At 37.9% G+C, this 14291-nt stretch overlaps 1 protein-coding gene across 2 annotated transcripts in view; it reads right to left on the reverse strand.

The window, feature by feature from the left end:
* The window catches only part of LOC143267163 (uncharacterized), a 50140-nt gene that overhangs the window by 24970 nt on the left and 10879 nt on the right, over positions 1-14291 (reverse strand). The window contains exons 1-3 of one of the 2 annotated variants that reach the window (XM_076544062.1): positions 5420-5657; positions 2783-2866; positions 1542-1618 (exon numbers count right to left, since the gene is read on the reverse strand). In XM_076544062.1, the coding sequence (XP_076400177.1) occupies positions 1542-1618; positions 2783-2866; positions 5420-5482 (224 nt within the window). In that variant the 5' untranslated portion in view covers positions 5483-5657. Of the gene's footprint in view, positions 1-1541; positions 1619-2782; positions 2867-5419; positions 5658-14291 lie in introns of those variants that run through there. The other variant, XM_076544064.1, reaches the window with a different exon arrangement.

Below are 14291 nucleotides of genomic sequence, written 5' to 3' on the forward strand. Positions count from 1 at the left end.
CTCTTTTCTTTTTAAAAAATAATGTCACTTTAACATTTCTTAGCATGATGTAGCTTCTATTGACTGCTTCCTAATCCATTTATATAGCTATTTTGTTTCCAATACCCTCTTGGCTCTGTTAATTTCAAACTGAAGGTAACAGCACCTAAAAACTGTCATTAAAATTGATAAATTTACCATCATTTCTAATTGTCATAAAGAATTGTAGGTGCTTCAAAACACTTAGTAATCAGCGCCATGGTCTAATCAAGTCTTACACAGCCTTTCTGGTAAAGCAAGCTCAGGTCTCACATCAAAATTCTTTGGGTTCCCATATATGTTACTGTTGGATCTGGGCATCAAATGTCTCTTACCAGGGTCTTCCATCATGGACTAGGTGGGAAATAAAGCAAGGATGTGCAGTTGGGGTCTCTAAATGCCTGGCAGGTTTGGGTGTACTATTAGTGATGTTACTTGACCTCACCGCTCAAACCCAGAAAGCATCAATATTCTATGTTGTAAAGAAGGCAGAAAAAATATAACAGATTCAGAGGTGGTAGATGAATCCGTAGGAACAGTGTTATCTAAATTCCAACGTATTATAAGACAGAGGAGTTCATAGGTGGAGGATACAGAGACAAGATCTGCACACTTATAGAACAAACCAAAAAAAAAAGGAAACAAACAAACAAATTATAACCAAGAAACAAAAAAACTGGAGTATGAATTATTTAGAATGTAAATATAAAATGCCATCCACTCAGCACCAGTAAATAATTGATTTGCAACAAATCTCATGTCTGGCCTCATGAATAAGAGGAGTGGGCTAGGGCTTTTAAATGGCAAAATACAAGGAGACTTCAAATCAAACTGGGAGAGATTAATCTGTGATGATATATTGCAACAGGGTGATCAAAACAATTTCTTGTACTACATTTAATTGTGAAAGCATGCCTTTTTATGATAGTTAAGATTTCTTCAACAGATGTCACTAAATATTATATATAATAAAATCTAGGGGTTGGTAGTGAACACTCACTATGCCGTAATAGTTCCCACAGTACCTTTACAGGTTGAAGAAAAGAACCTGACTCTGCCAGTATCTGTCATATACTAAGGTATGCAATGGACAATGTTCCTAACAGATGATACAGCATTTCAAGTCTGACACAGCAATATCAAATCTTAACAGAGAAGCAGTTGCTTCACAAGCAGGATGCTACGTCCTGCACAGGAGACAGAGCAGGTGACTAGTACTTATAATCCTGGGAATCAAACAATCCCTGCTTTTGCTGGGATTTCCACAGGCTCTGACTCCTGTACATGTCACGAGCAGTGTGCTTTGCCTATCCAATGTATAGTCGGGCTTTAGCCACACCCAGGATCCACTGTGTCCTGGAATGTGGCCAGAGCCTGACTGGTAAGAGCTCACAATGCTGTCTCTTTTATTAGCATTCCTTGCTTCTGATTGAAGGACAGTGTACATTCAAATTCATCGGAGAATAAGAACCAATAAGGACAGTGATCTCAATTCCAACAATGGAGGCAAATCCTGAGGTTACCTTGTAGATGAACACAGGAGCTGTTGAATCATTCTTGTCATCTTCTGAATGAATACATGTAGCAGCAGAAGCAGTGACTGAAAGTGGATGAGAGGGAAAGAATGAAATTGATGCTGAGTTCTCACTCAAATTATTAAAAGGAAAAAAAGTGTGGCAAGTAGTAGGTGATCATTTATCCCTCTGCTTGTGTCTACATCCTGCCTATCTACACAAAAGCCTCCATTTCTGCCTAGAGATGGAGGATTATTATTCTCTGGAGTCAGGTGCTGCTTGTTGCTGACAGTTTCTGATATGATATGTTAGCTTCCCCAACAGAAATGATGAAATGCTTGAAATTCAGTTGTTACAAGAACAGTATACACACACACACACACACACACACACACACACACACACACACACGCATACATTTGGTTTTACATACATGCCTGAAATGGAATGCTTGTATTGAAAATAGAGAGTTGACTTTGAAGCCCTGCTCTGAAAATCCCCAATTTGCATATCATAGCTTAAAGTGTTATGTTGATTAAGCAATAATCTGATATATTCCTTTCAGAAAGTAATAATCATGATGTATATATACCTTCAGCAATTGCACATTTGTCTGTTCGATTTTTGGTTGGTTCTACACGTTTGCATGCATTTTTTATTACTTTCAGTTTCACAATTGCAATTCAAACTCATACAATTTCCTGTGCAGTAAAATGAGATTATTGAAATTTTGAACAAATTTGCTACATTCACCTCATTATAAATAGTTCTCAAGGACTACTCATTGTTTTTTCATGTACTTGCTCTATTTTTTGTTTTCTTTGCTCATGTAAAGCACCTGAGTATGCATGGATGTGAGAACAACTACTCGCTCATGGGCATCATCTCAGGGCTAGAATAATTGAGAAAAAAAATTTTCCACTTTTGTCAACTTAGTAAATAATATAAGCCACTCATACATCTGTCACTTCACCATTCTTACACAGGATACATTAGAATGTTCCCTCGTTTTCATAGTGAAAGAATTATGTATTTATATGGAGCTGATACAATTTCAAGAGTAGAGATATGCTTAAATAGCCATCACATTTCAGTGGAATGATGAGGTGCACATCAATGTGAGGTAAACATAGTGTGAATCCCAGGTTCGTATGGTGGTATAGTGTGTACCACAATTAATGTGCCTGAAAAACAGAGCAGAGAACAAGCCTCTAAATTAAACATAGAGGACAGGAAGTGGTGGGACACACCTGTAATCCTATCACTGGGGAAGCAGAGATCTCTTGGTATCTCAGGGCCTCAAAGCTACTTGAACTACATGTGATTGACTCAGTCTAGGAGAGAAACAAAGACATGCATTGTTGGAATACACTTTTAAGTCTAATACTCAGTAGTCATTTGCCTTTAACTCCTGTACTAGAGATCTCACACCTTTAATCCCAGTATTTGGGAACCACTTATGCCATTAATTCCAGCACTAGGAAAGAATTGATGGCTGGGCAGACAAAGGTGTATACAACCTGAAGAGACAGGAACTAGAGGCTATTTGCCTGAATAGCTTTGGGCTAGGGAATAAGAAACAGGCTTTCAACAGATCATGGAGTTGGCAAAGTTAGACATGGCAGTGGCTTATTACTTTGTTTCTCCTATCTATCAGAATTTACCACAATATCAGCTTCTTTTTTTTTTAACTAAATGTCCATTTACTATTTTTACAACAGTTATGGATTTTGCTGAAAACTTTAAGCAAACGGCCAAAACACTCAGGTATTTTACTGTAACTATCCACTCAGTATGCCTTGTGTCCTAGAATTGGATAGGAAAGCAAAATGTCATGTTTTCATTTGTATATTCTAATAATATTTCCAAGGTATTCATAATTCAGAGCAGTTAGCTTCCTGATATATCCATGTACATTGTGATTTAGCCTATAAACATATACAAATAAAGTAACTTGAGGGATATTCCTCAGAGAACACACACAATTTGTGATTATGAAACCCATAACTCTATAAATTTCCTATCTCTGATGATATCCCTTGTCTCCCATAACTTCTAAACTTGGTTGTTTGACTCCTGGTTGAAAACTTTAGAATCGACCCAGTTCCTCCACTTTTCTTTTGTAATCTGACATACATGGTACAAGAGCTACACTGAGGAATGTCCTGCAGTTCAAAATACTGGAATATTGAAAAGTTATATTCTCTCTCCTCCTCCTCCTCCCCCTCCTCCTCCTCCTCTTCCTCCTCCTCCTCCTCTTCCTCCTCCTCCTCCTCCTCAGTCTTCGTCCTTGTTGTCTGTCTTCTTCTTCTTCTTCTTCTTCTTCTTCTTCTTCTTCTTCTTCTTCTTCTTCTTCTTCTTCTTTTTCTTCTTCTTCTTCTTCTTCTTCCTCCTCCTCCTCCACCTCCTCCTCCTCCTCCTCCTCCTCTTCTTCTTCTTCTTCTTCCTCCTCCTCCTCCTCTTCTTAAAAATAAAGTCTATTAATGATTCTTGGCAATTTTAAACTCTATTGAAGGCTTACTATGCCATTAATATATCTATTATTTTTACTCACCACCACCACACCGGCTCTGTTAATTTGCAAATTGCAGATTACAGCACTATAAAATCTTGGTAAAATTGATCATTTTACCACATACTCAATTGGTTAAAAACAAGTGTAGACCTTTCAAAACACCTAGAAACCTTGCCCATGATCTAATCACCTCTTATGAGGCCTTGCTAATAAACTAAGCTCATATCTCACTAGCAAAACTCAGTGGGCTCCCTTATATGCACCCAATGGAACCGGGCATCAAATGTCACTAATCAGAGGTGTTCCATCATGCACTATTTGGGTAATAAAGGAAGAATGTACACATAGGGTCTTTCTAAATGCTTTGCATGCTTGGAAGTACTACTTTTGATATTATGTGACTTCATCTCTCCCACCCAAAAAACATCAAAAATCTATGTAGAAAACAAGGCAGAAAAAGATCCAACAGATTCAGAGGTAGTAGATGAATTCACAGGAACATTGTTACTTTGAATCCAATGTATTATCAGACATAGGAAATCAGAGACTGAGATTAGAGAAATAAGATCCACACAATTACAAATAAAACAATCAAAAAAAGCATAAGGAAGAACAAGGAAATCTGGTGTGTGAATTACTTTCAAGGTAAATATGTAAAACTATCCTCTTAGCACCAGTAATTAATTGATTTCCAAAAAAGCTAAGGCCTGAACTAATGACATAAAGAGGAATGGGCTGACTAGGAAAGAAAAACAAAAGAACTACATAGCTTGTATAGGCAAAAAAAAAAAAATAGGAAAGGAAATCAAGCTTGGAAAGCTGAATCTGTGATGATAAATGACAACTGGTGATAAAAATCTTAATATCTTGCACTACATTTTATTGTGAATGCATGCCTTGGGTGACAGGTAGTGTCTCATTAGCAAATGTCACTACGTCATATAATCATTGACACTATGGGTTGATTGTGAACACTGACAATGCCATATCAGTTCTCACAGTATCCTCCCAGAGTGAAGAAAGGAGCCTGACACCAAAAGCATCTGTCATATATAAGGTCTGAAATAGATTACATTCCTAACATATGATATGGTATTTTAAGTCTGACATAGCAATATCAATCTTAAAAAAGAAGCAGTTACTTCAGAAGAATGATGCTACTTCCTGCACTGGAGACAGAGCAGGTGACTAGGGCATCATTATAATGCTGGGAAGAAAACAATCCCTGTCTTTGCTGATTTCCACAGGCTCTGACCCCTGTACATGTCAGGAGCAGTCTGCCTTGCCTATCCAATGTATAGTTGGGCTTTAGCCATACCCAGGACCCACTGTGTCCTGGAATATGGCCAGAGCCTGACTGGTAAGAGCTTACATTGTTGTCGCTTTTACAAGCACTCCTTGCTTCTGATTGAAGGACAGTGTGCATTAAATTCATCGTAGAATAAGAACCAATAAGACAGTGATCTCAATTTCAGCAATGGAGGCAAATCCTGAGGTTATCTTGGAGATGAACACAGGAGCTGCTGAATCATTCTTGTCTCCCTCTGAATACATGTAGAAGCAGAAGCAGTGAAACTGAAAGTGGATGAGAGGGAAACAACATAATTGATCCTGAGTTCTCATTAAAATTATTAAAAGGGAAAAAACCTCTGGCAAGTAGGGCATGAACATTTATCCCTCTGCTTGTTTCTACATCCTGCCTATCTACACAAAACCCTCCGTTTCTGCCTAGAGATGGACAATTGTGAATCTCTGCTGCCAGGTTCTGCTTGCTGCTGACAGTTTCTGATATATCATGATAGCTTCCCCAAGAGAAATGATTAAATAATTGAAATTCAGTATTGACCTGAGATATATATATATATATATATATATATATATATATATATATATATATATATATATATATATATAATGTGTGTGTGTGTGTGTGTGTGTGTGTGTGTGTGTACATAGTGCCTAAAATGGGATGCTTGTATTGTAAATAGTGATGTGACTTTGATGCCCTCTTCTGAACATTCCTAAGTTATATCTTGTATCTTACAGTGTCATGTTGATTAAGCAATAATCTGATCTATTCCTTTTAGAAAGACATATTCATGATACATATATACATTCAGCTATTGAACATTTGTGTGTTTAATTTTTTGTGTGGTTCCACACATGTCTGCATGCATTTGGCATTAATTTTGGTTCCACGGTACCAATTCATACTCATAAAATTTCCTTTTCAGGATTAATGTGTGGTTATTGAAAATTTTAACAAATTCACTAAATTCTCTTGACAGATTCAGTCTGTAATTACTAGTCCATCCTTTAATCATGTAGTAGCTCAATTATTTGTTATCTGTGTTCATGTTATGCACCTGAGTATGCATGGGTATGAAACCTACTATTGGCCCATGGACAGCATCTCAGGGCTAGAATAGAAGAGAAAATCTATCTTTCCACTTTTGTTAGCTTACTAAATAATATAAGACAGTCATACATTTTTCACTTCACCATTCTTTCACAAAATTATACATTATACATTATAATGTTGCCTGGTTTTCGTAGTGAAAGAATTATGCATCAACATGCATCTGATGCAATTGCAAGAGTAGACGTGCTTAAATAGCCAGCACATTTTAGTGGCATGCAGAGGTGCACACCAATGTCAGATTGACATAGAGTTTCTTCCAGGTATGTGTGGTGATCTTTTGTGTACCCTAAATAATGTGCCTGAAGATCAGAACACAGAACAAGCCAATAGATTAAATATAGAGGACATGAAGTGGTGGTACATATCTGAAATCCTATCACTGGGGAAGCAGAGATCAGTTTGTATCTCAGAGCATTCAAAGCTAACCTGAACTACTTGGGATTGACTCAGTCTAAGGGAGAAACACAGCCAGGCATTATTGGAATACACTTTTAATTCTAGTACTCAGTTGTCATTTGACTTTAACACCTGCACATGAGATCTCATACCTTTAATCCCAGGTTTTGGGAAGCACATATACCATTAATCCCAGCACTAGGAAAGAAGTGATGGCTGGATAGACTAAGGTATATAAGGCCCAAGGACACAAGAACTAGAGGCTTTTAAACTGGATAGCTTTTCGTTAAGGAATCAGAGACATTTATTCAGAGATCTCATGGAGTTGGCAGAGTGAGACATGGCAGTGTCTTGTTCCTTTGTTTCTCCCATATATCAAAATTTACCCCAATATCAGCTTCCATTTTTTTTTAATGAAAAAGTCTGCGTACTGTTTGTACAACATTTATGGATTTCACCAAATATGATAAGTAAACTCTCTATTAAATTTCAGGTATTTTAATATACCTACCAACTGTAACACAAATCTTAAAAATTCTTATTAATAAAAACAAACCTGAAGGCAGGAATTGGGGTGAATACTGGAAGATCAGAGAAGCAGATCAAGCCACAGAAACCTCACATTGCCAATTACTTAAATGATCCTGTTTCCTCAGAATGGAAGCCACTGAGTCCTGATCCAGAATGAATCTCAGCTAAACTGCTGCTAGAAGCCTAAAAGCTTAAACAACTCTAGTTTCTGGTCTTCAAGTCTTATCTACCATTCTGATCCCTGTCATCACTTCCTGGAATTAAAGTCTCTTGTTACCAGGCCTGGCTGTTTTAAGTGTAGCCATGAACTCAAAGATATCCAGACAGATCTCTGACTCTAGAATGATAGGATTAAAGGCCTGTGTGCCACTATTTTTAGGCCTCTATGTCTAGTGGCTGTTCTGTACTCTGACCCCAGATAAGTTTATTAGGGTGCAAATATTTTGGAGAACAAAATATTACCACAACACACTACCAATGCATTATTTCCCAATAGTGGATGGTAATGCAGAATGTCATATTTTCATTTGTATATTCGAATAATATTTCCAAGTTCTTCATAATTTAGAGCAGATAGCTTGCTGATATATCCATCTACATTGTGGTGTAGAGTATAAACAGAGAAACATAAAGTAACTTGAGGTATATTCCTCAGAGTACACACACACATTATGTATATGCAACCAACACAAATTTCCTATCTCTAAAGCAATCCTTTTTCGTCCACCACTTTCAAACTTGTTTTTTGGACTCCTGGATAAAAACATTAAGATTAAGCCAGTATCCTCGCACTTTTTTGTAATCCCTCATTCATAGAATAAGAGCTACACTGAGGAATGTTCTGCACATCAACATATCTAAACGCTGAAAAGTTACATTCTCTCTTAAACAACTTCTTTTTAAAAACAAGGTCCTTTTAACACTGCTTGGCATTCTTAAGCTTCTATGGACTGCTTACTAATGTACTAATAGAGCAATTATTTCTACTAATACCACCTGGGTCTGTTACTTTGCAAACTGCAGCTAATATCACTATAAAAAAACCTCAGCAAATATGATAATTTTACGATCATCTCCAATTGTTAAAACCATGTGTACACCCTTCAAACACTTAGTAACCAAACCCATGGTATAATCACTTCTCAAGCAACATTGCTGGTAAAGATACCTCAGATGTCACTAGGAAAATTCTATGGGCTCCCATATATGTACCCAGTGGATGTGGGCATCAAATGTATCTAATCAGAGGTGTTCAATCATGCACTATTTGGGAAATTAAGCAAGAATACACATGCAGGTTCTCTCTATATACATGGCAAACATGGGTGTACTATGTTTGATGTTACTTGGCTTCATCTCTCCCACCCAGAAAGCATCAATAATCTATGTTGAAGACAAGGCAGAAAAAAATCTAACAGATTCAGAGGGGACAGATTTATCTGTAGGAATAGTGTTATCTAGGGTCCAATGTGTAGAAGACATTATAATTCACAGGCTGAGGATACAGAGAAAAGATCTGAAAAGTTACACAACAAACAAACAAACAAATCATAACTAAGAACAAAGACATCTGTTGTGCGAATTACTTAGAAGGTAAAGATGTAATACCATCCTCTCAGCAGCATTAAATACTGATTTTCAAGAAACCCCAGGCCTGGCATGATTACAAAAAGAGGAATGGGCTGACTAGGGAAGAAGAACAAAAGAACTACAGCTTGTATATAATAAAATACAAGGGGACTGCAAATCAAGCCTGGAAAGTTGAATCTGTGATGATAAATGACAACGGGATGATAACATCTTAATTTCCTGCAACACATTTTATTGTGAATGCATGCCTTGGGTGACAGGTAGGGTCTCATCAGCAAATGTCAGTGCCTGCTGTATTCATAGACACTAAGGGTTGCTTGTGAACACTGACAATGCCATAAAAGTTCCCATAGTACTCCCCATAAAGAAGAAAGGAGCCTGACTCCACTAGTATTTTTCAATACAAACGTCTGAAATGGAGTATATTCCTAACAGATGATACAGCATTTCTAGTCTGACACAGCAATATCAATCTTAAAAAAGAAGCAGTTGCTTCAGAAGCAGGAGGCTACTTCCTGCACAGAGAACAGAGCAGGTGACTGGGACTTACAATGCAGGGAATAAAACAATCCCTGCCTATGCTGATTTCAACAGGTTCTGACTCTTGTACATGTCAGAAGCAGTCTGCTTTGTCTATCCAATATATAGTCGGGCTTTGGTCTTTTCCAGGACCCACTGTGTCCTGGAATATGGCCAAAGCCTGACTGAGAAGAGCTTCCAATGCTGTCACTTTTATAAGCACTCCTGGCTTCTGATTGAAGGACAGTGTGCATTCAAATTCGTCTTAGCATAAGAACCAATAAGGACAGTGAACTCAATTCTAACAATGGAGGCAAATACTGAGGTTACCTTGAAGATGAACACAGGAGCTGCTGACTCATTCTAGTCTCAGACCTGAATACATGTTGCAGCAGAAGCAGCAAAACTGAAAGTGGATGAGAGGGGAAAAAATGTACTTTATCCTGAGTTCTCATTCCAATTATTAAAAGGAAAAAAAAACCTGTGGCACGTAGGGCAAGATCATTTATCTTTTGCTGGTTTCTATCTCTTGCCTATCTACATGAAAGCCTCCATTTCTGCCTAGAGAAGGAACGATTGTGATTCTCTGTTGCCAGTTTCTGCTTGCTGCTACCAGTTTCTGATAAGACATGGTTGCTTTCCCAAGAGAAATGATTAAATGCTTGAAATTAAGTTGTGACATTATATATATATATATATATATATATATATATATATATATATATAGTCTGTGTGTGTCTCTCTGTGTGTGTGTGTGTGTGTGTGTGTAAATAGTGCCTGAAATGGGATGTTTGTTTTGTTAATAGAGATGTGCTTTGAAGAACTGCTCAGAATATTCCTCTATCATAGCTGGCAATGTCATATTGATTAAGCCATAATCTGATGTATTCCTTTTAGAAAGATATATTCATGATACATATATACCTTCAGCAATTGCACATTTGTCTGCTTCATTTTTTTTGTGTGGTTCCACACATGTCTGCATGCATTTGGCATTAATTTTGGTTCCACAGTGCCAATTCATACTCATAAAATTTCCTGTTCAGGCATTCACATAGGAGATCACTTCTTAAATATAACACCAGTAGCACAGACACTGAGAGAAACAATCAATCAATGGGACCTCTTGAAACTGAGAAACTATTGTAGAGCAAAGGATACATTCAACAAGGCAAAGCGACAGCGTACATAATGGGAAAAGATCTTCACCAACCCCACATCTGACAGAGGGCTGATATCCAGAATATATAAGGAAATCAAGAAATTAGACATCAAAATGACCAACAGTGCAATTAAGGAATTGGCTATAGAACTAAACAGAGAATTCTCAGCAGATGAAACTCAAATGGCTGAAAGACATTTAAGGAATTACTCAACATCCCTAGTCATCAGGGAAATGCAAAACAAAACAACTCTGAGATACCACCTTACACCTGTCCGAATGGCTAAGATCAAAAACACTGAGGACACATTATGCTGGAGACGATGTGGAACTTGGAGAAACCTCCTCCGCTGCTGGTGGGAATGCAAGCTTCTACAACCACTTTGGAAATCAATATGGCCCTTTCTTAGAAAATTGGGAATCAATCTCCCCCAAGATCCAGCTATACCACTCTTGGGCATATACCCAAGAAATGCTCAATCATACCACAAGAGCACTTGCTCAGCTATGTTTATATCAGCATTGTTTGTAATAGCCAAAACCTGGAAACAACCTAGATGCCCTTCAACTGAAGAATGAATAAATAAATTGTGGCACATATACACAATGGAATACTACTCAGCAGAGAAAAACAATGATATCATGAGGTTTGCAGGAAAATGGATGGATCTAGAAAAAATCATCCTGAGTGAGGAAACCCAGACTCAGAAAGACAAATATGGTATGTATTCACTCATAGGAGGATACTAGATATGGAATAAGAATGACTGGACTGCTATTCAAATCACCAGTGAGGCTATCTGGAAAACAGGACCTCAAGAAAGACAAGGAAACACCCAATTTCAGAGAAATGGATGAGATCTACATGAACAGCCTGGACATAAGTGGGAGCAATGAACGGTGAGGGTCAAGGGAAAGAGAGCAGGAGATCCCACCTGGATCAAGAAAGAGAGGGAGAATAAGGAATGGAAGACCATGGTAAATGAAGACCACATGAGAAAAGGAAGAAACAAAGTGCTAAAGAGGCAGGCAGAATTCCTCAAAGATACCCCCACAAAAGACTGCTGGCAGTTGCTGTGAGACAGTGGGGACTGACCTACCCTGGTGATGGGATGGCCAAACACCCTAATAGTTGTGCCAGATACCCTATCCAAGGACTGAGGAATCTGGATGCAGACATTCACAGCTAGGCCCCAGGTGGAGCGCTGGGAGTCTAATTAGCGAGAAAGAGGAGGGTTTATATGATCGATAATTGTTGAAACCAAGGTTGGATAAAGCACAGGGAAAATAGCCAAACGAATGGAAACACATGAACTATGAACCAAAGGCTGAGGGGCCCCCAACTGGATCAGGCCCTCAGAATAGGTGAGACAGTTGATTGGCTTGATCTGTTTGGGAGGCATCTAGGCAATGGTACCAGGTCCTGGGATTGCTGCATGAGATTGCTGTTTGAAACCTGGGACTCATACAGGGATGCTTGGCTCAATCTGGGAGGAGGGGACTGGACCTGCCTGGATTGAGTCTACCAGGTTGATCTCAGTTCTCGGGGGTGGCCTTGATGTTGAGGTGGTGGGAATGGGGGGTGTGCTGGGGGGAAGGGGAGGGGGTCAGAAAGGGGGAGAACAAGGGAATCTGTGGCTATTATGTAGAACTGAAAAGTATTGTAAAATAAAATTTAAAAAATGTAAAAAAATTCCTGTTCAGGATTATTGTGTGATTATTCATATTTTGAACAAATTCACTACATTACCATCACAGATATAGTCTGCAATTACTCTGCCATCCTTTGATCATGTACTTACTCTATTTTTTGTTATTTGTGTTCATGTAAAGTACCTGAGTATGCATGAATATGAGCAATAATATTAGCCCATGGGCAACATCTCAGGGCCTGAATAGTTGAGAAAATCTATCTTTCCACTTTGTCAGCTTACTAAATAATATAAGACACTCATACATTTTTCACTTCACCATTCTTCCACAGGATACATTAGAATGTTCCCTGGTTTTCATAGTGAAAGAATTATGCATCAACATGCAGTTGATGCAATTGCAAGAATAGAGTTATGCTTAAATAGCCAGCACATTTTAGTGGCATGCAGATTTGCACACCAATGTCACACTGATATAGCGTTTCCTCCTGGTATGAATGGTGATATATTGTGTACCCTAAATAATGTGTGTGAATATCACAGCGGAGAACACACCAATAGATTAAACATAGTGGTTCCATACACCTGAAATCATATCAGTGGGAAAGCCGTGATCTGTTTGTATCTGACAGCCTTCAAAGCTACAACAGATGATATGGGATAGACTCAGTCTGGGAGAGAAACAAAGACAGGCATTGTTGGAATATACCTTTAATTTGAATGCTTGTTTGTCATTTGCCTTAACACCTACACTTCAGATCTCACACATTTAATCACAGTAATTGAAAGGTACATATGCCATTAATCCCAGCACTAGGAAAGAAGCGATGGCTGGGCAGACAAAGGTGTATAAGGACTTACGATAAAGGAACTAAAGGCTTTTTGCCTGGATAGCTTTCTTCTAAGGACTCAGAGACATTCATTCAGAGGATTAATGGAGTTGGAAAAATGAGACATGGCAATGGATTGTTCCTTTGTTTCTCCCATCTGTCATAATTTATCCCAATTTGAGCTTCTGGTTTTTTGTTTGTTTTGTTTTTTTTTCTTATTTAAAATCCATCTACTATTTGTACAACAGTTATGGCATTTGCCAGGTATTTTAAGCAAACTGTTCATTAAAACTCAGGGATTTTATTTTTACTATCCACTACCTATGTCTTCACTACAAGATTGGATAGTGATGCAAAATATCATATTTTGATTTGTATATTCTAATAATTTTTCAAAGTTCTCCATAATTTTGAACAGTTAAATTGCTGATATACCCATCTACATTGTTGAATAGACTATATTCAGGAAAACATAAAGTTCCTTGATGGATATTCCTAAGAAAACACACACATATTGTGATTATGCAACCAATAACTCCATGAATTTTCTTTCTCTGACTCAATCCTTTTTTCCATCACTTCCAAACGTGGTTGTCTGTTTCCTAGGTAAAAACATAGTATCTCAACACTTCTTTTGTAATCCCTTGTACATGAATCAAGAGCTACAGTGAGGAATGTCCTGCACTTCAAAATATCGGAATACTGAAAAGTTTTGTTCTCTCTTCTTCTTTTTAAAACTAATGTCATTCTAACACTTCTTGGCATGATGAAGCTTCTATTGGCTGCTTACTATGCCATTAATAAAGCCACTATTTCCACTCATACCCTCCTGGTTCTATGAATTAGAAAATTACACCTAAAAGAACTATAAAAATGTCAGTAAATTTGATAAATTTACTATCATCTCCACTTGTGAGAAACAAGTGTAAATGCCTCAAAACACTTAGTAATGAGGCCCATGGTCTAATCACCTCTTATTCAACCTTGCTGGAAAAGCAAGCTCAGATCTCACTAGCAAAACCCCGTAAGCTCCCATTTATGTACCCTTTGGAGGTTGGCATCAAATGTCTCTAATCAGAGGTGTTCCATCATGCAAAATTTGAGAAATAAAGCAAGAATGTACAGGAGGGTTCTTTCTATAT

The sequence above is a fragment of the Peromyscus maniculatus genome, chromosome 1 (assembly GCF_049852395.1).
Source record: "Peromyscus maniculatus bairdii isolate BWxNUB_F1_BW_parent chromosome 1, HU_Pman_BW_mat_3.1, whole genome shotgun sequence".
NCBI lineage: Eukaryota > Metazoa > Chordata > Mammalia > Rodentia > Cricetidae > Peromyscus > Peromyscus maniculatus.